The 25,976-nt window shown below is 37.9% G+C and overlaps 1 protein-coding gene across 1 annotated transcript in view; it reads left to right on the top strand.

Annotated features, from left to right (window-relative positions):
* cacna1ba (calcium voltage-gated channel subunit alpha1 Ba) overlaps positions 1-25,976 on the top strand; it is a 69,389-nt gene that overhangs the window by 14,762 nt on the left and 28,651 nt on the right. The window contains exons 4-25 of the mRNA XM_088009150.1: positions 3,948-4,039; positions 5,216-5,368; positions 5,760-5,947; positions 7,070-7,173; positions 11,283-11,398; positions 11,506-11,595; positions 11,900-11,981; positions 12,849-13,066; positions 14,078-14,190; positions 14,315-14,427; positions 14,508-14,639; positions 15,278-15,350; positions 15,446-15,563; positions 15,723-15,790; positions 17,132-17,238; positions 19,275-19,310; positions 20,042-20,803; positions 21,367-21,530; positions 21,707-21,824; positions 22,580-22,709; positions 23,529-23,588; positions 24,562-24,668. Of these exons, the coding sequence (XP_087865276.1) occupies positions 3,948-4,039; positions 5,216-5,368; positions 5,760-5,947; positions 7,070-7,173; positions 11,283-11,398; positions 11,506-11,595; positions 11,900-11,981; positions 12,849-13,066; positions 14,078-14,190; positions 14,315-14,427; positions 14,508-14,639; positions 15,278-15,350; positions 15,446-15,563; positions 15,723-15,790; positions 17,132-17,238; positions 19,275-19,310; positions 20,042-20,803; positions 21,367-21,530; positions 21,707-21,824; positions 22,580-22,709; positions 23,529-23,588; positions 24,562-24,668 (3,144 nt within the window). The remainder of the gene's footprint in view (positions 1-3,947; positions 4,040-5,215; positions 5,369-5,759; positions 5,948-7,069; positions 7,174-11,282; positions 11,399-11,505; positions 11,596-11,899; positions 11,982-12,848; positions 13,067-14,077; positions 14,191-14,314; positions 14,428-14,507; positions 14,640-15,277; positions 15,351-15,445; positions 15,564-15,722; positions 15,791-17,131; positions 17,239-19,274; positions 19,311-20,041; positions 20,804-21,366; positions 21,531-21,706; positions 21,825-22,579; positions 22,710-23,528; positions 23,589-24,561; positions 24,669-25,976) is intronic.

Consider the following 25,976-nt stretch of genomic DNA (forward strand, 5'->3'; position numbering starts at 1 on the left):
TTTTAGCTATGCTATACATGTCTGCTCTGTTGGAGCTCAACAGCTGATTTTACACTTCATTATATGTGTTTCATAGTTCAGTTGCTTCATAAGCTTATTACACAAAAAGCAAAATGACTGAAGAAATCTCCCAATCATTTATTTATCCCCTATTGAGTAGTTTATGACTTGCTCATTTAAATTGAAAATGGATTCAATTTATGTAGCATTTTTCTTGTTATACTGACCACTGAAAGCAGTATAATTACACATTCACTAATTGACACACATAAACCAATAGGTAGCCAAATTGGGGCTAAGTGCATTGCAGTGGGGCACATCAGCTGGAATCAAACCCACAACCTTCTGATGCACGACAACTACTCTACCCATTGAGCCACTCTGCTACTCCTGGTTCTGAAGCTGTACCTTGCAGAGAGGACTCATGAAAAAGAACTTATTGTACTCTGTTGTACTGAGTCCAGTTCTGGTTCTGCTGGAGATTTCTTCCTGTTAAAAGGGAGCTTTTCCTCTCCACTGTTGCTACATGATTGATGTAAAGTCAACGACACAACACAGAACAAGATCAAAAGTTGCTGGTCACAACTGTACATTATTACTGTTATGATTACCAAAATTATTATTATTATTATTATTATTATTATTATTATTATTATTATTATTATTATTATTATTATTTATTTAATTTTTGTTTTGTTTTAAAACAGCACCTCCTCCAACACTCAGAGCCCTGGGCAGCCTGCTGCCTAACCAGTGAGAAGGACCTCAGACTATCCACACAGTCATCTGGTCATCTAGGTTTAAACAGGAAAATTTGAATTATTCTTTCAGTTTTCTCTGTGAGATCACTGTTACCTCTGACAGGAGATGTGAGACTCCATCCAGCAGGATGTTACAAAGTCTTACAAAGTGGGAATTCATTAGGTTAACCAAGAACTCCTGTTTTACAAACACTCCTTTGCAAACCAAGTATTGCTCACTGAAAACACAACAGTAATATAATAATGTAGCTATTATGAACCACACCCTTCAGCCTGCTTTGAGTATTGGTCATTTCCATGGTTTTTTGTCAGTCAGCCAGTCTTCACAGTTCTGGTAACATACTGACATCTGCAGTACAGTCTGCTGTGCCCTCCTGCTGCTTAAATCTCTACCTTCTTTTGACAAACTGAAAGTGTTAAATCATTTTATTGTAGCTCACCCTTTTATACCTAAAGCACCAACATATGCTTTTAATGCTCGGTTTCGCTTTCACACCTTTGTCTTGGTGTAATAACACCTCTGATTGTTTTGCTATATCTAAGGTCTGTTAGCTTTAGCATGGCTTCCAGCACTTAGCTTCTGCTGCATGTGACACTTGCTTAGTTATCTTTTGCCTTCTGTAGTGATAATTACTCATGCAATAAGCTGAGACTTTCTGTAGCTTTGGAGGCAGGAATCTTGGAACTAGGATGGCTGTTGAAAACAAACTAGTTAATAGTCAAGTCTCATCAGATCCACCCATAACGTTTATCTTTAGCAGATCACAGATGCTTGGACCTTAGTGAGTGTGTCATAGAAAGCATTGTTTCATTCTGTCCAGTGTTTCTAACAGTTTCCACCTGCTCAGTGGTCTGTGAAGCACACATTGAGATTTAGCTCCATGGTCAGAAACATGAAACGGAGAACCTTAGTTTGTCTTCCTTTATCCAGAGCACACAACATTAAGTCATATCTGAAACCGTTATAATAGCTAAGTGTAAAAATGATTAAAATTTCTTCTTTTCCTGTTGATGGTGTTTTATTTATGATGAGCTTCCAATTACTTCAATGTATATTTACTCAAAAGTACAAAACAGTCATCCAGAAAATAGTTCAAGTAAGAGCAAAAGAAAATGTTAAAAGGATGCTCAAATACTGACTGACTGGTTGTTAACAACCGATCAAATTTGTGAATATGATATAACCACAGACCAAAATAATGTGCAAATTCTGGTGTTTTAAAAAATGAATAAAATAGCATTGCTACAAAATAATTATTTCATTCAGAAGAACCATGTTAGACAATATTCAGTGTAAATTCACTGTCCCTGCATACAGAACAGCAGGCTCAGCAAAATAATGTTAAAACAAAGAAACTTGTGTGCAAACAAGACTTGAACATAAACTGCAGGTCTGTTTCTGTCTGGAGCATTTTTGATCAAAATCTGCTTGACCTTCATTTAGTGAAGCCGCTGGAGCTTCACTAAGCAGCCTGAAATTGTACCCAAGTAAGAGAAACATTACATCCAAATAACATGACTCAAGTAGAAGTGCACAGTATGGCGCAGTAAAACTACTACTACCAGTCCTGTTTTATTTAAGTTACTACCCACCTCTACTGAAGGGATATTTGTGAGAAAGTGTTGTGTTCTCCCTCTTCTCCAGTGTTTCTCCTGTGGCTGTTAGTTTCTAATGAGATTAGTCTCCTTTGTTTCCATGGCAACACTCTAAATGGTCTTTGCTTTGGATTCCCCTCCCTAAGTATATCTCTGTTTCGTTCCTTCTCTTGCTCCTTTTGCTGTCTGTCTGCTTTGGTCCATAACATGCATCGTTCCTGCAGTCTGCCTGGTGCTGCACCAACACAATCACACTGAGCTACAAAGGAAAAGAAAGAAACAACACTGTGCAGCAAACGGACATATGGTTAATATTATTATGAAACATCAGTCTGATGAGAAAACATTAATTTTTAGTTCAAGGAACAAGTAAAAAGGGTTTTACTGCCACCTATTGAGTGAAACAAATAGAAGATGTAGGCTTTGTTGGTCCAAAGCAATTTTTCAGCCTTTAGAGCTACAAGCTGAAGAGCAGTCAAAGAACAGAACCATGGAAAGGTTAAACGCCTTGGTGTGCAGAACCTGTGTGATGGGATCATCTGTGGATAAGATGAAATAATAATCAAACTGAGAGGTGGGAGGGTGGCTCTGCTCATCCCAACAATCAATGCTCTAAGCACATCACTTTTTCTTCACTGAAAGCCTCTCATTTACACCAAGGGCTGATGGCTGTAAACTCTGGTGATCGCATTAACAATTTCTTAATTAGTTTACAATACTATGACATCACTCACTGCCACAGCTTGCCACAACAGATAACATTATTCATAAAAGCAAAGAGCAAAAATCATAACTTATGATTGCTGGCACAGTTGCTCACAAGTGGATGTGTGAACAGTGTGGTGAATTCTGATGTATGTGTTGTTTTGTTCAAAACAAACAAATGATGGGTAGGAAAAGAAAGGGCTCCTGAGGACTGCGCAAAGACACAGCTCTAAATAAAGAGCCAAAATCTGAATATATTAATGAAAACCAAGAAATGGTTCATACGCACAACCCTTTAGACACTGGATTGGCAAGGTCTCCAATTTGACCTGGTTCTACAACTCCACCTTCTGTCCTACTACATTCTTTTACAGATCAGTGTAACTGCTCTTGTTTGGAGCAAACATCAGAAAATGTCCAGCAATGGGTGTCCAGACATCAGGTCAGAGGGATCAGATCAGATGTTGCATCTAATGACACCGCATAAAAACCCCCTCTGTAAACTCTGCTTCACAATCTCAGATCTATCAGAATTATCCTCACCTTTTCAATGTTAGGTGGAAACTTTAACCTCAGGTTACTGTTTCTGTTGATGGCAGCAAGGTGCAATCAGCTGTTTTATCCACTTCAGGGTGGAGCTATGTGAAATGGGTCTTGATGTCTGTTGTTTTTCAAAGTCTCCTGTAATTTAAATGTCCATTTTTTTGTTTTTTTGTAAATCTCAAAAAGAATGATTATTTCTTCTCTTTCATTGTCATTTATGATGCAGTGGTGTAAATGTGAGCAGCAACTGCACAAGTATACCACATTTTGTTTGGGAACCTAATGGAGTCAGGGGAATATGAAACATCTGGTTGTGAATCTGACTGTTTGTTGTGTATGCAGGATCCTGGCCACTGTAGGGGCTGATTTTGATCTGAGAACATTGAGAGCAGTCAGAGTCCTGCGGCCCCTCAAACTAGTCTCTGGCATTCCAAGTAAGTTTTCAGATACTGAGGCTGATGATGACAACAACTGATAAATTTTGCAGATTGCCATTGTATGCAAATATATATACTGCTCAAAAAAATAAAGGGAACATTTCACTTTAATTTTGTGTGTGGCTCCAAATCCAGGCCTCCATTGGTTAATACATTTGATTTCCATTGATGATTTTTGTGTGGTTTTGTTGTCAGCACATTCAACTTTGTACAGAACAAAGTTTTCAATGAGAATATTTCATTCATTCAGATCTAGGATGTGTTATTTGAGTGTTCCCTATATATATATATATATATATATATATATATATATATATATATATATATATATATATATATATATATACATATATATATATATATATATATATATATATATATATATATATACATATATATATATATATAAAAATGTGACGAAATTTAACTGGGGCCTGCCCAACGTGTGCCCGTTGGTTTGGACCCAGCGTTCTGTCGCTTAACTAGTAACACGTCTGTGCAAGCCAGCAAGTTTGCACAGCTGAACTTTCCCCTGGTAAAAACCAGGAGCACATCCGTACTGACCTGCTCAACATGGTCCACCGCCAAAGGTTTGATGGAAGCACAAAAGCACTTCCCTGTATCCTACAAAAGGGGACACATTTCACAAAATGTGTCCTCCATTACCTTGAAAATAATTTTTACAGCTGGGTAAAAAATCACTTACTTCTGTTAAAAAAAGATCACATATTACCGCTGCAACCATGAACTAACTTATAACCTTAACCACTAAACTGAAAATTCTTGTTTATTTGCTAATAAGCTATAGTCCATCACCTATTGTAAGTGAAAGCCTCAGTCTGTAATAGGAGCAGGAGAGATCCTTGCACAGAACAGTCATGTTTTATTCATGCTTCATTCATGTAGTAGCCTCTTATACCTCCTGCTTTTCCTCTAACTTAATTTTTAAACAACTTATAGATATTATAAATGGCTAACTTCATCAGATAGCAAAACTATCTACAACTAAATCAGAATATTTCTAGTTTGTATCAGCCTGTTTCCTATTATGCATTCACCTTGAGAAAATGAAGTCCGACCAACTTAAAACTTTAGAGCATAAAATATTCTAAATATGTTTTTTTAAGCTTTGAATGTGCTTTGCTTTAAGGTGTTTGTCATATTTGTTCTTAGGCCTTCAAGTGGTGTTGAAGTCCATTATGAAAGCGATGGTACCTCTGCTCCAGATCGGAATGCTGCTTTTCTTCGCCATTCTCATGTTTGCTATCATTGGCCTGGACTTCTACATTGGCAAATTTCATCGAACATGCTTCAAGAATGGAACAAGTAAGCAAGATCAACACAAATAGGGTTTCATCTAAATTCATGTCCCTCTTGAACACTTATCAGTTTGAAAGGAGAATTTTTTTAACTGTTTACTAAAGTGATGAATCTGTAGCTTTTCCAGCTATAATACTTGTTTGTTTAGGCACTCCTATGCTTCTTATGCATATCAGTGAGTCACATTTGATGGATTGTGGGACCTGCAGACAGACAATATCCCAAAAGATCTGTCTTTTTTGAATTTGTCAGCTTTTTAGTCATCATAAGTTGATCTGCCTCAAAGCTGCAAGCTGCAAATAATTTCTTTATTACAGACCCAATGTGAAAATCTGGACTTTTTTTTCGTTGGTGTGTTTAACTCTGTATATATGTGTGTGTGTGTTTATGGTTATAGACGAGCAGGTGGCAGATTTCCCTTGTGGACCTGAACCTCCAGCAAGGACCTGTGGCAAAGGGAATATCTGTGAAGAGTACTGGCTTGGACCTAACTTTGGGATCACAAACTTTGACAACATCCTGTTTGCCATTCTCACTGTTTTCCAGTGTATCACCATGGAAGGATGGGTGGACATCCTGTACAATGTGAGCTTTACTACAGAAAACATCTGTATTGAGATAAATAGTTCCAGATGTGTGGTTTGATGTCTTTGGATCGGATCAGATCAGGTCTTCTTATTTAGCGCTCAGGCTATACCGTCTTTAACACTGTTATCTGCATGGTGTCTTTGGCAAATCAGGTTGAATGACATACCACATTTCCAAATTCATGAGATGTAAATATTTACACTGAAACTGAAATAATTATCAAAGATTTATCTTAAGAATACAGATTTGCAGATAATGAATCCCAGTCTAATACATTACTGAGAGCAATACCATGCATGTCCTGAAATCTCTCTCAAAAAAGAGAAAAAAAGCTTCAGTGTTGCATGTTCTACATTAGTAATTGATTGTTTCCTGCTTAACTCGCTTATAAATGATGCTCAGGTGCTGCAGTATCCATTTTCCTAGCAGGTTTCTACTGGAAAGCCTGTTTATCTTTGACAGTTACATACTTTATATAAAAGCACAAATACTTATTTTCCTTCTGTCTGACAGCAAATCAAACAAAGTTTTTTGTATTTTCTGTAATTTATGATTCAATCAAGCACATGTATTTTAATCCCTTCAGACTACAGGGCATGACTAAGGGTTTTGTTTCTGTGCACTTACAAACCAGCAACTTCAGAAAGTTTATTGCTTTATTGGCGGGTACTTTTACACATTTCTCACCAAATCACTGAACCCGTCTTGCTGCTGAACAGCATGATGACTGGACACACCCATGGAGTTAGTTCTTACCCATCACTGTATCTTCTGCATCCTCTCCACCAGCAGTGTCTGGGCCCTGGGGGAAGGGAAGCGTCTCTAATCTTCATAGACAGTGGCTCATTCTCTCTGTTTTCATCGCCACGTCTTCCTCCTGGGTCCGAGCGCCAAAGACTTTGATTTGTCAATTAAACTTTCTAATACCCACTCTCTTTGTGTGTGAGACTTTCCAGGTTGAATATGCCCTAACCGTAGCCCTAGCAACAGACACATAGACACATAGACTACTATGGTTTTAGGATAGTTAATATATATGTAAATACAGATAGAAAATAGTTCTAAGTGTAATGATAGGGACGAGTCATTAAACCTCTGTGTCTGTGTGTTTGTGTTCAGGCCAATGATGCCTCTGGGAACATGTGGAACTGGCTCTACTTCATCCCTCTCATCATCATCGGGTCGTTCTTCATGCTCAACCTGGTGCTGGGCGTGCTGTCAGGGTGAGTACGGACTGCAAACAGACCTGAACAGAGGGCTCTCTTCTTCTGTACAGCAGGTTTTTAAAAAAAAAAACTCTCAACCAAACATGCTTGGTTGAGAGCATGTTTGGTATAAAACTACCCTTTTATAGAGGTAATTGAAAACACATTAGTTACATATTCTCTGCTTTTTCTCATAACTGTCTGCAAGGATAAAATCTGCAGATGAGCAGTGCAGACCTTGCACTGCACTGCTCATTTTTCATTTGCCAAACTACTTGACCTCTACACCAATCAAAATCCATTTTATTTTAATCCCCTTTTATAAGAAATCCCATGTAGCAAGTCAATCTTCGCACTATTCAGCTCATTAGCTAATATTAGGATTTTGGACTGGCAGACTGTTGTTTTAAGTTGTGTGCATAGCAACATAAACATGACAGAATATAAAATAGGAATTGATGTTCCACAAAATCTTCTTCTTTACCTCATGATAGGCCCCAGGTAACATGTCTAAATCACAGCATAGACAGCAAAGAAAGAGTGTGATGGCAGCTGAAACATTTGCACTTAGAAATGTTCTGTAGATTTTTGACATCCAGCATTTAGAACGTTCTCCTCCAGGGTTTACACTTTTCTTGCTCTTACTAATTTAGGTGAATTCCACATATGTGGCAGAACCAATAAAATATTAAGACTTTATTGAAATGTTAATTTAATGATTAATTCATGAGAGCTGTGGCTGACTGCATGTGGTGTTCAGATCTGTTCAGTGTCATTCTGCTCCTTTATCAAATCAGCAAAGGTAGATAACCGTGTGTCAGAACCGTTAGCACTGAATCATGGACATGAGACATCTATGTTTTTGTTGTCCTATGTAACATTACTTTGCTGTTCATACTGTTCATAATAAAGGATTACTTTATTATCAACATAAAAAGTAACATTAAAGTAATGTTTAATAATGTTCATAAAACACAATCTTTTACTAACGTAAAACAATATGAAGATAATGTTTTATGAACAGAATCTTCAGTATTCAGTATTCAGGTTTGTGTTCTTTAGCAGGAAGCTTCTTTTATGTATTACAGCTATTATTTTTTTGTCCTCTGAGAACTGTTTATAATACTTGAAGAATTTATCACTTATTTATTTTCAGTTTGAATTTAATTTTGCCAAAGAAAAGGTCCTTAAGACTTGAAGTTAAAGCCATTGGTTTAATCAACATGGCATTAAACTCACATTAAAATCAAATACAATTCATACTGACTAAGTGTATTGTAAGATCTAAAAATGTAGTTGCAGTCAAATGTAAAATTTGTTGTCCAACATCATCTGCATTGTTTCCTTTTGTCTGGGTTATGGAGGAAACAATTTAACAGGTAAAGTTTACTCCATTACTCAAACTTTAAATGTATAACCTTTATATACATTATAAGGGTTATACATTTATAATGTGTAACCTAATCTGGAACAAATTAATAAATTGGATCAAGTGTTTGAAAATAATTGCATCTTTGCTGTCTAAGGATTTTTTGTTTTTATTTTGTGGGTGTTTTTTTTTTTATTTTGTTGAGATTTGCTTTAAAAGCAGAGAAGAGCTGTTCACTAGGTTACATTTGAAAATGTTCATGTTCATCTTTTAATAGAAATGTGAAGAGCAAATTTATGTTAATTCAGTTGCTCCCAACAGAGATGAAATATAAATGTTTTGCTGTTCAGCTTTATGCACTCCTTTGTTTACACTGAGTGAGACTATGAGGGAGGCTAAGATCTGATTTGTCCATCTTCCTCCGTCCACGGGTGTCTGAAAAAAAAAAGTTTAGTTATCTGCAAATTCAAAATAACATTTTAAAATGTTTATGCACTTAACTGGTTGAATTATTCTTAATCATTTGATATACACATACATTTTTTATTGTAATTCATCAACAGATACTGTATGGAAGCCTTAGAGGGTAGTTAGCCTTCACCTGCCTCCTCTTCTCTGTTGTTGCTCAGATCTCCGGTTCTCTCTGTGGAAGTTGTCAGAAGGATTTACACTGAACTGGTGAAGTGAAGGTCAATGATGCTGTCCGACTGGGCCCTGCAGGGGCCTTGTCTCTGTTGAAAGGCCATGATCTGATCTTTATAGGGTGAGGAGTGTGGGGGCACAGACATGCAGGTTTCAGAGGCCTTAGACCCCCAGGGCCCTCAGGGACATTCACAAAGCTATAATCCCATTGGTGTAGGCAGGCCAAGGACTGATGTGTCAGTTAAATCCAAATAATCATGTACGTAGGAATGTATTTCCACTCATCTTCACTTCTGTGCAGATTAGAACTATGTTTAGTTTATGAAACTGTTGGCTGGGACTGAAACAAACACAACATTTCAGGCATACTTGGTAAAAAATTAATCTTATGGCTCAATCAATTCCTTATTTTTTCTTTTTGTTGTTTCGTATCGTTTTCTACAGTTCTGGCCCTTAAGACAGTAGAATCCGGCTCTCAAATACATGATCTGCCTGATAAAGTTGAACTGGAACATTTTCACCACTCCTTATGAAATGATTGTAACAATATGATTTATTCTTGATAGTTGACTTTTTGATATGATATACATTTTATCAGTCTAGTTCTATCACAGTGAAAATAAACCACAGTGAAAAATATTGAGTTCATGGGCAGTAGTGGATGTGATTGCTTCCTGCTTCCAGTAACAGGAACTCTCTGCTTGAGTTCTGTAAAACTCAGTATTTGTAGGGTTTTATTAAGAATTGAGCAGGAGTATTACAGTGTCTGCTTGTGTGAATGTAGCACAAGAAACCATTGCGAGTGATATGAATATTTTTACATATATAGGGAGTACATATGAAAGCAGCAGTCATATGTGCAGAACAATCCAAGGTTCAGCAAACCATGTCGAATGTTACCTGTTTTCTTTCTGTGGGGAAGCAGGTAAGCAGACCAGGCTGTTCATGTGATGAAAGAGAAATCATGACTCATCAGACCAGATCTTCTGTGTCCTGGTCTGATCCTCTACCATGGTAACATTCCTTTCCCGTTTCTGTCCTCACATGCACCCATGTGTCATCACCACAGACATTTCAGTCAGTATAGCTCCAGAGAAAGAAAACGTTGTGGGCTGTGTGTAAGTGGAAGCGTTGAAGTGTCCTATTTGTTGTAAAGGCAGTGTGATGTGCTCACTCTGAGGAGTATCTGTCAGGAAGTGGAAGAGTGTGGTACTGGAAACTATCTTCCTAGAAACACACACACACTCCTGCAGCCACACATGAAGATGGTGCCCACAAAATTAGATTGAGAACGGCCCACACATGCAGACACACACACACACACACACACACACACACACACACACACACCCCCACACACACACACACACACACACACGCTCACACAAAGTGAGGCAGAAATCCACTGCAATGCAGGATAGAGGTTTCCCCTGGACGCACCAATCAGAGAGTGGGAATGGACTGGAGAGGACTGGCTTCCTCTCTCTTTTTCCTTCTACATGCTCCGTCTCTCAGTCTGTCTTCTCCATCTTGAACTTTTTTCCATTTCCTCCTTTCTCTGTAATTTCCTTCATATTTCAGTTCCCTCCCTCCTCATTGAACATGACAATACACAACTTCTATTGTAAGCTCAGCTCAGGTCACTTTATTTATATAGTTTCAAGACAAAGATGATTGGTTATGTAGAATCCAAATGGGTCAAAATTTAGTTCAATTAGTTCAGTTCACTGTAGTGAAATTCAATCATTGTAGTGTGATGTCTTATTCCAACCATATTGACATATAATGCAATCAATTTCAATTAGCTATAAACCCCCCAAAAAGTTACCTATTCAAGAAAACCAACCCTTGTTCCTCAGTAAGCATGTGGACACAGTGGGAATGAAATACTCACAGAATTACTGACAGGAAGAAACCTCCAGCAAAACCAGGCTCAGTCACTAATGGCTGAGCCTGGTTCTCAGGTTAGGTGAGCAAAACTGGAAAAACTTTCCTCCACTGTAGGAAGTTAAGAACTCCAGGATCCATAGTTAGTTTGTTGGTTTTATTTTTCTTCCAAATTTAATAACCATTCTTGTCTGTTTGTGTGTTTTCTTGTTTTCTGGGATTTCTAAAGAGAGTTTGCAAAGGAAAGGGAGCGTGTGGAGAAGAGGCAAGAATTCCTGAAGCTTCGTCGACAGCAGCAGATTGAAAGAGAGCTGACTGGTTATTTGGAGTGGATCTGTAAAGCAGGTTGGTTACTCACACATACACACATACATCAGCCACAGACACACAATAAAGTTAGTATACAGGAAAGTATTTTATTGGAAACTGTATGAAGTGTAAATGTGTTACAGAAGAGGTGATGCTGGCTGAAGAAGACAAGAACGCTGAGGAGAAGTCTCTGGATGGAGCGTGGTACAAAAGGAAACATAACCCCAACTCTGGTGAGGGCTGCCGTCAGCACAGGCTGACTGCCTCACATCAAATCACAGTTCAACAAAGCCAACCAAAGCATTCATTTAAAAATGGAGGAGCTTGTGATCGTCCACCTTTAGTCGTAAAATAATTATATTGTAATGTTTATTAAATAAATGCACCAATACAGTGAGCTGATCTACCTGTTATTAAAGAGTTTGTTTTTTTAAATTGGAAGTTATGAGGAGACAAAGGACCTGCAGAAAGCCTTCCTACGTGAGACGCATCAAATGTCATAGCAGGAAATTATTACTTGGTTCCATTTTTTTGCAGTGCTGAAAAGAACGAAGAAGAGTAAGAATGACCTCATCAATGCAGAAGAAGGGGAGGACCATTTCACTGACATTTCATCAGTTGGTGAGCAGAATATATACAGCATACCTTCTGAATGCCATACAGAATAAAAGACAGAAATAAAACTTTACTGTCACATTGAATGCTCCTAGAATATTGCTGGAGTTTTACATGAGTGCCATTAAAGGTGAAAATATATATTTGAAGGATTTCTTTTCTGAGACATATTTTGTAGCTTCCAGTACTTTCTTTAGATTATGTGGCACTAGTGGTTTGTTTAACCATTGCTTTACATTAAAGAGAACACAGAAAGAAGGATTAGATATGCAGTAAGGAATCCAGGGTGGAACCTCAAACTTGTACATCTTTGTTGCGGACTGACGTCATTAGTACAAGGATTTACCAAAAACTAATCTAAAATATTGGACCAATATTTAGACAATATTGGTCCAAATAGTGAGTACTCCACAGTTTCTCTAAAGTAACGAGTATTCCACAATTTCTAATATTACTAATAAACCAGAATAATCTGAAAAGTATAGAATTGGTCTAAATAGTGAGTCTCTGGATTCTAAGTTTGTTCTAATTGCTTTTCTGAGTTAAGTAGTAAGTAAGTACTCCACAATTTCTAACAAGTAATGAAAAGAGGAAAGAGCACATTAGGGAAGTATGCACATAGCAACATTCAGACAAAACAAAGACATGAGTGAAAGGCGATGACATCACAGGACCATGAACCTCGTTGCCAGGTCTCCCAGCAGAAGTCCGACATGATGGTGTTATCGAGATGCACTAGACATTTCCTCTTAGTCTAGATGGTATCAACTTCAAGCACACTAGTGTGTCATTCAGAAAAGTAACTATCACAGTTCTGTACAGTTCTGTGAACTGTGAACTTTATTGGCATCTCTGTGTGTTTCATTCCTACTGCCCCCCCAGGGTCGCCATTTGCACGAGCGAGTGTGAAGAGCAAGAACGAGAGCTCGTCTTACCTGAGGAGGAAGGAGAAGAGAATTCGCTTCACCATCCGCCACCTGGTCAAATCCCAGACGTTTTACTGGACTGTATTATGTCTTGTTGGCCTCAACACTCTGTGTGTAGCTATAGTGCACTATGACCAGCCAGAGTGGCTTACATATGCATTATGTGAGTAGCAGTTAACATGTTAATGAGTCAGTTAAGTCTTTTTGAATGACTGGTAATAGATTCTATTGACTCTACTAACCACACATTATGTGAAGTTGTTTTTAAAAGGATAATTTTCTCATCACCAGAATGTCTTCAAAACAAACTACAAATCAAACTCCTCTGGTTAAAACTTGTTAGAAGATCTTCAGATCTGTTGTATTTCTATAATGGTTTAAATATTGTAATAAACTTTTTCAGTGCCATGTACCACAGAATGTAAACGTTACTTGTACTCAATAGTGATAAACCAATTAGCTGGCAAGTAGTCAAAGTTTCCCTTAATTGGCTCTAAATGGTTATTAGTAGGTTTGTATGCATCAGCTAACAACATGATGCATTTGAATTGGCTTTCACTAAAAATGTTAAAAAGAAATGCTTTGCTCCATAAAGAAGTGGATAATTTTGTCAGTAATTATCCTGATCAAGTGCACATTTTTCTTCTAAGGTCAAAAGTGTTTTGAATTAGTTTGCTGAATTAAAAAATGTAACATAGATCAACTTGTATGAGTTTGTCTCTTGAAAGAAAATCAGACTCAGCAGGTCAGACTGAAATCAGTCAGTAAATTCTTGATTGTTACATTTCTTTTATTTATTCTTGCATCGCAAATTCCAGAATGTTTTTGTTCATCTCCATAAGTCGGTCAGACATGGTGGAACGTTTTTCATTAAGGTTCATTTTGAAACATAATTTTGAAACATAATGAAACATCATGTCTAAGAAAGTCTCAATGATCATTCAGGGATACCAACAAGTTTGTTTTTTGTTTTTTTTTACATAAGTGGATGAGACAGAACTATATATGTATTTGTATGAGAACCACATCTATCCTGAAGCAAACCCTGTGTAGTATTGTTCAGAGAACATAAGCATATCACATCAGCTCCAAGCAAATTTACACTTGGATCAAGTATTTAAATCCCACGAAGACCAGATTTAATACTAGTGTTTTTGCTCATTTCCATGGAAAGACCTGGCCGAGTTTGTGTTTCTGGGCTTGTTCCTGGCTGAGATGACCATGAAAATGTACGGCCTTGGACCCCAGAGCTACTTCCACTCTTCTTTTAACTGTTTTGATTTTGGGGTGAGGCATCCTGCACTGCTGGGAACTTTGTCACTGCATGTGAATATGATTTGTAACCTCAGTGATTTTTACCCAATATATGTGTCAATATATGCCTGTGGCATTTATTTGCTTGTGTTTGCAGGTCATTATTGGGAGTATTTTTGAGGTGGTCTGGGCTGCCATCAAACCTGGGGCTTCATTTGGCATCAGTGTCCTGAGAGCGCTGCGACTACTCCGGATCTTCAAAGTTACCAAGTCAGTCACTGGAACTGTGTGGCTGTTTCAGACTGATTAGATCTTATAAATGCTGTGCATTCATGTGGTTGTGTGTGTAGGTACTGGAACTCTTTGAGGAACCTGGTGGTATCCCTACTCAACTCTATGAAGTCCATCATCAGTCTGTTGTTCCTGCTCTTCCTCTTCATCGTGGTCTTTGCTCTGCTGGGAATGCAGTTGTTTGGTGGACAGTGAGTCTGTTTTGGACATGTTTCTATGTAGTTTGTTGTAATTGTTTAGTTTAAAGATGAATTCCTGTTGAATGTGAATTTTCGATAAACCACACCATATTGTGACTCACACGGCACTGGGCTAATGTTTTTAGTATCTCATTTAAAATAATCCTATTTTCTCCTGACTTTTGACATTTAATGTGTCTTAAAGAACCAATTGTTAAAACATGTTTAGCTGTATCTTAACAACCAAATTCCAAAAATAACAACAACAGTTTTGAGGTTTAATTTTATTGTTGAACAATAAAATTAAACCTCTCTTGGTCAATACAAAATGTTAACCTTTCAAACTTGAATATTTAAGAAAAAATAAAAGTGAGATTTTGGCTTTCTTGGAACAATATCTATGTGTGCATGATTAGTGTGCAACTATTAGTGTGCAGAATTATTATGCAACTGAATTAAAACTGAAAATGTTGCCATCTCACTTGTTTATTGTCAAAGACACTTTGGTTTCTAAAGAACTGGGTTTCAGACCTCAGCTGACATCAGCAGAGAGTTTTCTGGAACAGTAATGAAACTGAACCCAGAGAGAAATCATCTTTCATCTGAAGAAGAGCTGGGGGGGGATTCAGGATATTTTCTCCTCTCTCCAGGTTTAACTTTGAGGATGAAACTCCGACAACCAACTTTGACACATTCCCAGCTGCTATTCTCACTGTGTTTCAGGTAAATACCAATCCTCTATTTTTTATGTGTTTATTTAGATTTTAAATCTTCTCATGTGAGATGGACTCTATAAGCAGGTTTTGTCTGTCTTCTAGATTCTAACTGGGGAGGACTGGAATGCTGTCATGTACCATGGGATAAAATCTCATGGTGGTGTGCATGGAGGGATGTTCTCCTCCATTTATTTCATCATTCTCACTCTTTTTGGAAACTGTATCCTACTTTGATGAGCCAATTCTACCCATTTAAGTCCTAGTTTCATGCAGTTGGATTTTACAGAATATGTAGTTGGTAGTACTGACTGTACTGACTGTTAGTACTGATTTTTTTTCCTGTTCTTTGACATTCTTTTCCCTGAGCCATATTAACCAGACACACTGCTCAATGTGTTCTTGGCCATCGCTGTTGATAACCTTGCAAATGCCCAGGAGCTTACAAAGGTATTCAGGCTCATCATTAGATGTTGAGGGATGATCCCAGATTGCATCTATGGACTTCTGTACCTTTTGCTATATAAACCTTATGCACAAAGTGAGCATTGCACTTTTCCAATCTGGCTAACAAATCCAGATTGTATATGTGGCAGAGTGTAAACATTGTGGGGAAGAGGAGGGGGCTGATGCACCCACAGGTGGAAGGCCTGTTTTGTGCCAAGAATACAGCCAAAACTTAAATATGAATGCCATACAGTATTATTCAATAAATTATACATCCTGATTATGCTTTTCAGATTTCAGTACCTTTTGAAAATAAAAACCTTTTAGCAGCTATTGAACATACTAAGAAATGTAAAAAAGTCATCTAATTTATTTACAAGTGCTAAAAAACTTGAGCACTTGATTCAAGAGAGGACAGTTGGAGTGTAGAACGACCATCGATGTATTGGATTAGACGTCACCTATCAGCTGCTACAGCTCGTGACGTGAACCTGGTAGATGCCATTATTATGCATTGAGTGATGTCCACAAAACTATACTGTTCTAAAGCAAGATGAACAGGAATCTGTCACAAAAAATGGTTGTAGTCCCCATATTTCTTATCCAATTTCTATAAAATGTTACTTATTGTTTTAGAATGATACATAGCAAACCACCGGGATGCAGAACTGTATTCTGCCCGGCCTGGAGCTGTGCTGCTGCAGCCATACTGAGTTCCACATGATGGTGATGAGGCGATGCGCCTCAGAATAACTTCACCTAGTAGCCTATCTGTAACACCTAAAATAAAACACTTATTTACATCAGACTTTCTTTGAGCTGAAATAAAACATTGCCTATCATGTTATATTTTTTCCCTGGCTTATTTTTTGATATTATATTTAAAATTCCTTATTGCACTTTCTGAAACATTTGATAGGATGTTTGCTGTTGTTTTTGTCAGTTTCTTTATTATTTATGAAACAACTCTTTTCCATTAATTGACTGTTACACTCCTAATCGCGCTGAATCAACAGATTAAAGTTGTGTTGTTTTTGCTTTTTTGGTGATTCTTGTGAAGTTATTGGTGTATTTAAGTGTGGTGTCCTGGTGCAGAGGTATCAAGCAAATTTGCAATTCAGTACATTTATGTTTGTGTTTAAAATCAATTCAGTACAGATTTTCTCTATCATATTGGTATTGATTGACACCAAACCTCAGATATATGTATCAGTGTTGAAAGTGGAAAAAGTGGATCAGTCCACTCCATATGAATACTTTACATGTGTAGGGGAACATTTTCACACATAGACTAGAAATCTCTTCTATTTTGTTCTATTTACTTACATTTGATCTACTATTCAGGATGAAGAGGAGCAGGAGGAGGCAATCAGCAAAAAGCTGGCTCTTCAGAAGGCTAAAGAGGTACAGGAAGTCAGCCCTATGTTGGCTGCTAACATTTCAATCACAACGTAAGTGAACCTTTTCTTATTTTTTTTTAATGCTTTAAGTTTCTTCTTTTATTTCTAAATTCAGTGGAAAGGACAGGAAGTCTTGTCTAAAGTAAGCCTGTCTTTAGGCTGAAGTAACAGATTAGCAGAGTCCCTCAGGTCAACAAGACTTCCTGTCCTTTCCACTGAATTTAGAAATAAAAGCCTTGAAATCCTGTCAAGCCCTTTAGCCCTTTAGGGCTTGACAGGATTTACGGTAATATTTACCCAAAAACTCTGAACAGCATTTAGAGAGGAATATTTTGTGTTTGAAGAATATATATGTTTTAGACACCAGTGCTAAATACCTACCTTGCTGGGTTGAAGCAACAATCTCCTGGCCTATCAACTATTCTGACTGTGAAGTAACTCCAACCTACTGCTGAATATTCCAGTGCCAGATCATTGAAATACAAAATTCAACTTTTGTATTTATCATATTAACTTTGAACGTTGATGTTCTTTTGATAAAAATAACATTTGGCTTTGATCCAACATCTCTAGTCATTGGTTTGTGAAGTTTCTACTTAACATGATGGTTTTAGATGAGTGGACCTGTACCGGATCTAGAAAACACTGAAAGGAAGCTCCCTGGTCAGATGTCCAGACAACCTCTGCTGACAGCTTATTGTTTTCAAAGTTACAAATGAAGGCAACTGGACCTCTTTTGTTATCTTGAAGACATTTCAGTGTTCTTCCAAAAAGCTTCTTCAGTTCTTAAACTTAGGTTGGAAGTCTCAGGCTTATCTTACACATTTTAATCAGAAAGAGTCACACTGAGAGTAATGGAGGTCACTAACCAGACAAGTGTGTCAACTTGTGCAGTGTGTTAATCACATCTCAAGGTGCAAGTTTCTGTGAAGCTGCCTGAGACCAGGCGAAAAGATGGAACTTTACACCTTGAACATCTTTGTTGTTGTTTGGTTTTCACGTTTCACTTAGATGGTTTCTTTCACTGCTCTCTCAAACCATGTTCAAGGTGCACATTGTTGTCTTCAAAGGAGAGTCTTTAGTCTTTGAGATGTAGATAAACTGCTGAGTCTTGGCCTGATGAGTTGGTTCTGATGTGTTGAGCCATCCTCTTGTGCAGCTACTGTTTTGTTTCTACAGTGTAGAGGAATGAACAGTCCTCGCTACAACTGGCTCCATGTGTTTGGGATTTTTGTCCTTGTGTCCTTTTAATAATTGCTGCAACATCTTTTTTTTTTTTGGTTCAATAATAAAGAAATACAGTAGCCCAGCATTCAAATAACACATTTATGGGGTATAGTTTTTCTGCATTCTTGGATCTTGGGTTTCTAATTTGTGAAAGAAATTAGAAATCACATAAGTTTGTCTAGTATGAGATTTAAAGGACATGTCCTGGTACACTAAGGATCCTTATATTTGTACTGGAGAACAAGATGTTGCCATTCAGATGAAGTGACTGACTAAGTAGTTTGTGTCTTTTATCTATTTTTTTTTTTCAATTTTATTTTATTTCGAACATGATCGAAGTATAAAATCACACATAATTATTTGGTACTCTGGTGTAAAGATGGTTGCTTCTATCTTGTCACAATCAAAAAGTAAAAAAGAAAAAAAAAACAACAACAAAGGCCATCACCTTAACAATGGAAATGTATTTTAAGTTAACAGATATGTAAGATGAATTGGTCCAAACCCTGAGGTACTCCATAACTAACATAAAGAAGTAAAGCTTCTTACCATGAACTAGCTGTTCACTATTTCATACTATTTAAACCAGACTAACGTAATTCCCTTGAAGCCTACAACATATTCAAGCATCTGCAGAAGAACATTAATGAATGTTAAAGCAGGAGCAAGAAAAAAGCACTTTTATTTTATTTTATTTTTTTTTGCTATATGCTGCTCATCCTATTTTTAGTTTTCAGAAATGGAACCCCTCCCTGTCTTCTTTTGTGCTTTTATGTATAATCTCTGTTTTCCCTTTCAAGTCTCCCTCTCCCCCCCTCTGTATTTCAGTATCGCTTCCTTTTTATGTGTTTGTGCTGTAGGAGTTATGTCTGCACCCCAGTCCATCACTACCTGAGGTAAAAACCCAGCTGTCTTCACACAAGTTGGCCAATGATGTTGGCCAAAACATACATATCCATGTTGTCACAGACCATGTGATTAAATCAGAACTACCTTTTATTCATAACACATTTCAGGCTTTTCTGTTCATCTTGTTTTCCATTTGAAACTTCTTGGATTTTGACCTTTTTCAGTTGCCATCATAGACTGTGCTGTGAACAGATTGACATCTGCTCTATTACTGGCATATTAACCTGGAATTGTATCTGTAACATCAGGGGAAACTGGAACTAACTACAAAAGGTGCATGCATACAACTTCCTCGGTTTATTGTAATCTGAAAATACATTTCAAATGGTTGTGTATCAAAGCATGGTAATGGAACCATGCTTGAACTTCAGCCATGACCATGAGCAGCTCTTTCCACAGCAGACTGGGATCTCTGGTACTAGTCTTCCACTGTGCTCAAAGCCCCATTGCACATGTTATCAATCATTCAGCATTAAAATACAATTTGTGTCATCATGGGATTACAAAATGTTGTACTTTTGAGTTTATATACCATAAAGACTCATAATGAAAATCTGTTTTTCACTGAAAATGCTAACTGTAAATCCTTTGTCTACAAAAAAACAAGAACAGAATTGAAATTATATTGTGCATTACTATGTAATATCAGTGTTTCAGTGGTCATGTTTTTTTTTTTATTTTATTTTAATTTTTGATCTTTGGTTTCCTTTTTACTTAGCAATGAGCAGCAGAGGTCAGTCAAGACGATGTCTGTCTGGGAGCAGAAAGCCAGCCAGCTGAGGAGGCACAATCAGGCAAGCTGCGAGGTCTTATATGATCCCGAGGAGTGTGTCCGCCTCCCCTCTGGCCTTCAGATGCGGCCTGACATGAAGACCCACCTTGACCGGCCCCTAGTTGTAGGGCATTCCGATGGGCTGTTGGTGAGAGGCCATCAACATCACCGTCACAAGCCGGGCACGCCGGAGGAAGCAGAGACTGCTGCTGATCCACCGTCTGCTCCGCCTCATTCTCATCACCGTCACCACCGCCACAGAGACAGAGGGCGGGCTAAGGTGAAAGAAGAGCCTAATGACAGCGGTGGTGACAGTGGGAAAGATGGGAGGCAACACGTCCATCACAGCCACTCCAAAAACCATGACTACAGCTGTAGACAAGAGGGGAAGAGCGGGAGGTCCTGCAGCACCGATAGGAGCAGAAAGCATCACCATCACAGTTCAATGGACGACAGTGCAGGTGGGGGGGGCACAAGAGAGAGAGAGCATCGGCATCATCATTCACATCGACAGTCCAGAGGGGGGAATGGGACAGTGAATGGTGGGGGTCGAGGCGAGCACAGGGTTCACCGTAAAGATGGTCGATCATCTAACAAGGACGGGGAAAGGGAGGGCAAGAGGAGGAGGCATCACACACACGGGTCGAGGAGTCAGTCCAGGGCTGAAGGAGAGGAGTCAATTGAGAGAGAGGAGCCAAATACTAACAGGTACAACTATTCATCAACAGGCAGACTTCAGTTCTGTCTGCTATTGATTTAGTTTACTGTCAGCAGCAGGAGATCAACACAAAATTCAAATTCAGACACATTTAACATCCCTGAACCCCAGAAAGAAGGGATCTGTACAGTTTGTTAAAAACCTTAACAGAGGTCATCAAAAGTATTAACACTGACAGTGTTAAAACTGTTAATGTGGCTCTCACAGCTTGATCTGAAACACAAACCCACCAACCACCTTGTCAGTACAGGATCAGATCCATGTTTGCCATCAGAACCACTGTAGCTCTCCATGGCATCAAATTACATAAACCTCCTTCCCTCCTTGTTCTGGACAAACGAGGAGCTTTGAACATAAGAAAATCAACTTCACCAAATCATCACAGCAATTTAATGCCTAAATGCATTATTTTTACCCACAACTTATGTCACTAATTGCTGTAGTGGTGAGCTAATAATGCTCTTTCTTTTAGGGATCAACTCTTACTGAGTCAGGTTTCAGGTGACCAGAGTTATGGAAACACTGGAATATAAACATGATTCTCTTGGAACAGGTTTGGTGACTCAGATGACATTTCCCAGCAGCCAGGCTCTCTGGAAACGTCTGGCCAGCCAGAGGACTCAGACAACCAGAAGAATGTCAGAAGAACAGGCCAGACCTCCATCCGCATTCCCCCTGTGACTATCACCACACCTGGAGAGATCACTATGATACAAAGTTAGTACTCTAATGGCTTCAGAATGCACATTTATTTCCTGAGTTCATTGGTTTATTTCTCCAAAGTCTCCTTGTTATTCCATAGTGGTTGTTTGGAGATTTTATGTTGTCTTGTAAAATGTTGGCTCATGTTAAACTAACTGCCATGTGTTAATCATTATTCTCTGTCTTCACAGTGAATACTGACAATGAATCAATGCCTATGAATGAGAAGAACCTGAAGGATCAATATCACTCTGGACCAAGACCCATCTTACCTTACAGCTCAATGTTTATCTTTGGACAGACCAACCCGTGAGTCACCTCAGTCTGCTCCGTCCATCTCTCCATCCATCACTCCTTCCTTCTTCACTTCCTCTGTTCCTTCCCTCCTTCCTTCCTTCCTTCCTGCTCTCCCCCCCTCCCTCCATTAGTAACTTTGTCAGAGAGAAACATGGCTAAACACAGAAGCCAGTGGTACAATCTAAGAAAGAAAGCAGCTAGTCTCAAATCCATCCAGCTGTCATGAATGATTTTAGCAAATTTCAGCAAATGATTTTACTTGTGTGCACATTAAAACTGCTGTCATTATCAATACAAATATATTAGTATTTTTTCCCCTTTATTTATTATCACGTATCTCACCAACACCCACAGAATTTATGCAGTAATATATTCAATCTGTTTGCTTAAAAAAGGTCAGTCTGGGAAGTAAAACCTTGTATCTCAATGAGTTAAAATGCTGAAAAGATTTTAAACAGAAAAAAAGTAAGACATTGTAAAAGTGGAAGAAGTTCATACAGTGACTCTCGAATGCAAACCATTTTAACAGATCAAAAAACACAACATATTCAAAAACACATTAAGCGCAATTACAAATTAAGAAAACACAACATTATCTACTCAAACTGTTCAAAATTCTCCCTCTTTTTTTTACATTGTTTTATTGTCTTTGAAGAGATATGTCATTTCCTGTCAGAACCAAACCTGGTTGGATGACAGTCATTTAAACAGAATTTCAAGCAGTTGCTGCAGCTGTTTACTGTGTCTCTTTGTCTCGCTCCCTTTAGGGTGAGGCGGTTATGTCACTACATTGTGACCCTGCGGTATTTTGAGATGTCTATCCTGGTTGTTATCGCAATGAGCAGCATTGCTCTGGCAGCTGAAGATCCAGTCTGGACAAATGCCCCTCGCAACAATGTAAGACAGACCTAATCAGTTGCTCCCTTTAGTTGGTTTTGTTTTGTTGGTGGGAGGTTTACCTTGTGACTGAAAAGAGTGAGTTAAAAAATGAATAACTCTTTTTAGTAACTTCTGAGCTCACCTCTGTACTCCATGTCTGGTGCCTATAACAGGATACAGCCATTTAAAGGTTGAATAAATTCAATGATCTCTGCATATTCAAAGTGACAGTAATCATGCACCTAGCTGGGATTTCCAGCAGGAGCTGATGAAAGCTCCCCCTGTTGTGAGGACATGAAGACAACATGGAGGGCTGGATTTACAGTACAAATTAGGACAAAGGGGTGGAGTAGAGTGACTTATATCTCGTTTCTTCTGAGACAGAAACATCACTGTCTCAGGTCACATCATCAGTAGAGAGAAGAGAAAGTAGCTGACTTCAGTAAAATCCTGAAAAGTGATTGACTTTCAGAAGGAAGTAGAAATTCATGATGCTCATTGATTCCACTGAATCTCTGCTGCAGGTAGTAACTGTGTCAACACAACAGTTTACTCAGTCAGTATCACCATTTAAGATCTTCTAGTGTGTATGGCAGAAACAAATAATCAGGAAACAGCAAGGCTAATATGAAAGATGAAAAGGTCATGTAAAGCTGAAATCACTCCTGACCAAAGGATAAGAGGAGGAACGGTGTCCTTTAATGACAGTGGGGCTGAGATACTGTACACTAATTCCAGATCCATCTGTTCTACAATTTGTATTTTAATTCACACTGTGTTAACTATAATTGTGTCACATCTGTGTTAACACTTATGCAACATGGTCTGTTTTTTTAGGTGCTCAAATATCTGGACTATGCCTTTACTGGGGTTTTCACATTCGAAATGGTGATCAAAGTAAGACGCCACCACTGACTTCCTCATTTTCTACTCTGTTTTCAAAGACACAATAGTGCTTTGCAAGAGGATGCATAACTCTTTTGTTGTGCATTATGGTATATTTGATATGGATTTTATGTATTAGACCAATGCAAAATATTACAGGACTGTAAAGTGGAAATAACATGACTCACAATTTTCAAAGTGTTTTCTCAATAGGCATGTTTATCCAACTTTCTTTATTCTGATACCGTTATGTCAGGATACCCCTAATCAGAATCAATGATCACAACATGAAATGCACATCTCGTGGTGGCAGCATGTTGGAGTGTGTCTCTTATGTTAGTTCTGGTTTGTTGTTTTTGTAGACCTTTATTCTTGGTTTGTTTATTGGTAGTTGATAGTTTCATTATTTGGACGGTTGGTGCCTTTGGTTTTGGATGCTGTGAAACTGTAAGGATTTTGGTTGTTACTTTTTTACTTTCAGACAGTTGTTATACATAACCATGACAAAAACTGGAAACAAGTGATTAGCATCTCAAAAGCTTAGATAACACCTCAACTTTTACACACAAAAAGAAATTTAATAGAGTTGTAAAAGCAAATGAGGTGGATTCGCAGTGCTTACAGACAACTGACTGGTTATCCAGGACATGCTATGGAATATTGTCTCTGCTGCCTGGATACTGAGCTGTTATAATATGGCAGTCTTCAGTCAGAGGCCCCGTTAGATTTGTTGCCAGACAGACTGCTACCAGAGATCCTTCTTGCTCACAGCATCACCACCCACTGCTACTCTAAAGGTACTTTGGCCATATGACTTACATCACTATTTAATTTCACTTTGGAATGATAAAGTATTTTTGAATCGAATTGAAATATAGAATAAGCACAGATTTCTAAAAAGTTGAAAAAAGTAATAAAGTAATTTGAAAACATCTGAATTTATTAGAACCAAACTGATTAAACACCATTTTTGTCAACAATTTAGATGGTGGATCTTGGACTGCTTCTCCATCCTGGATCTTACTTCAGAGACCTGTGGAACATTCTGGACTTCATAGTGGTCAGTGGGGCTCTGGTGGCATTTGCATTTTCGTAAGTTCAGCAGCTTCTACCTATTTGCTGTAAAATTAGAAAATGAACATGTACACTACAACATTAAACCACATTATACAGAATTTAAGAATCCAATATTGCCTTCAAGGTATCTTGGCTTCTGTTTTTTTTTTTTTTTTTGAGAATGCCCTGGGTTTCTCAATCTCTTTGATAGCTTTGATAGCTGTACGAGTTCTGTGGGGATTTTCAGTAAACACAAACACTAAGGGTCCTTTGTTATTGAATTGAAATGAATTGAAATACAGCAAAAGCACTATATTATAAGAACTCAGATATGACTGCATATCTGAGTTGTATGTGGTGAAATGTTGTCTGGAATATGTTGCACAAGCGCAGACAAAGTGCTAGTGATGAGTGATCTTCTAGTTTGTAGATTACTGTTGAGTATCTGGTATGATCACCATGAGCTGCTGGCACAAAAATGATTTAGGATTGGCAAAGGAGAGCATCTTGAAAATCTAAGAACAAGGCAGAGAAAACACCGTTAGGTGAGAACTATGACACTAACATCAGTGGAATCTGTCCTCGCACAAGTCGAAGAGCAACTCACTGAGCTGAAGTGACTCTCCATAAGCAGTAGCATTATCACCTGGATATGTGCAGTGTTTAAAAAAGAACATTTTTTTAATGAGACACTGCTACTGCTTTATTAAAATGATTAACCAAGAAATCATTACTGATATAAATTTGTTATAAAAGTATTACTGATTGCACTTTAAAAATGAGGTAACTTTATGTTATTAAAGGTAAAGTTTAAACAGTAATGATTTCTTGGTTAATGTCAAGTTGTCATAACAAAGACATTTTGAATAATGTCAACTTTGTATTAAAAGTGTCATAATTTACCAAATGACGCTTTATGACAACAGTCATAAATATTCATGAAGGCTTATTCATGTTCATGACAGGTGTTATGTCATGTTTATGAAAGTGTCATGACAGTCTTATTCACCCCCTTCAAATAAAGTGTTACCAAAGCTTTTAATGTTGATTCTGGACTCATTCTAGATGGGATTCTGCTTGCATTGCCAGGCTTCCATAAGGCTTATGTTTTTAAGTTGGATCCACTGCATTGTTGTGATCACTGGCATACAGGATTTTACCGCCTCATGATTTCAGGGATGTATTGCTCAAAATGAAACTGTTTGAGCTCAACTTTTATGTACTAAATATTCTATGAACTTCTGCTAAACCTACATATAGTTTCACAGTAAATAAAAAAGAAAAGATTTCTCTTTTATCTGACTTGACTGTGATTAGAACTGACAGATGTGTGTGTGTCAGTAT

The sequence above is a fragment of the Poecilia mexicana genome, unplaced genomic scaffold (assembly GCF_051168715.1).
Source record: "Poecilia mexicana isolate PSO_F unplaced genomic scaffold, ASM5116871v1 scaffold_9, whole genome shotgun sequence".
Classification (NCBI taxonomy): Eukaryota; Metazoa; Chordata; class Actinopteri; order Cyprinodontiformes; family Poeciliidae; genus Poecilia; species Poecilia mexicana.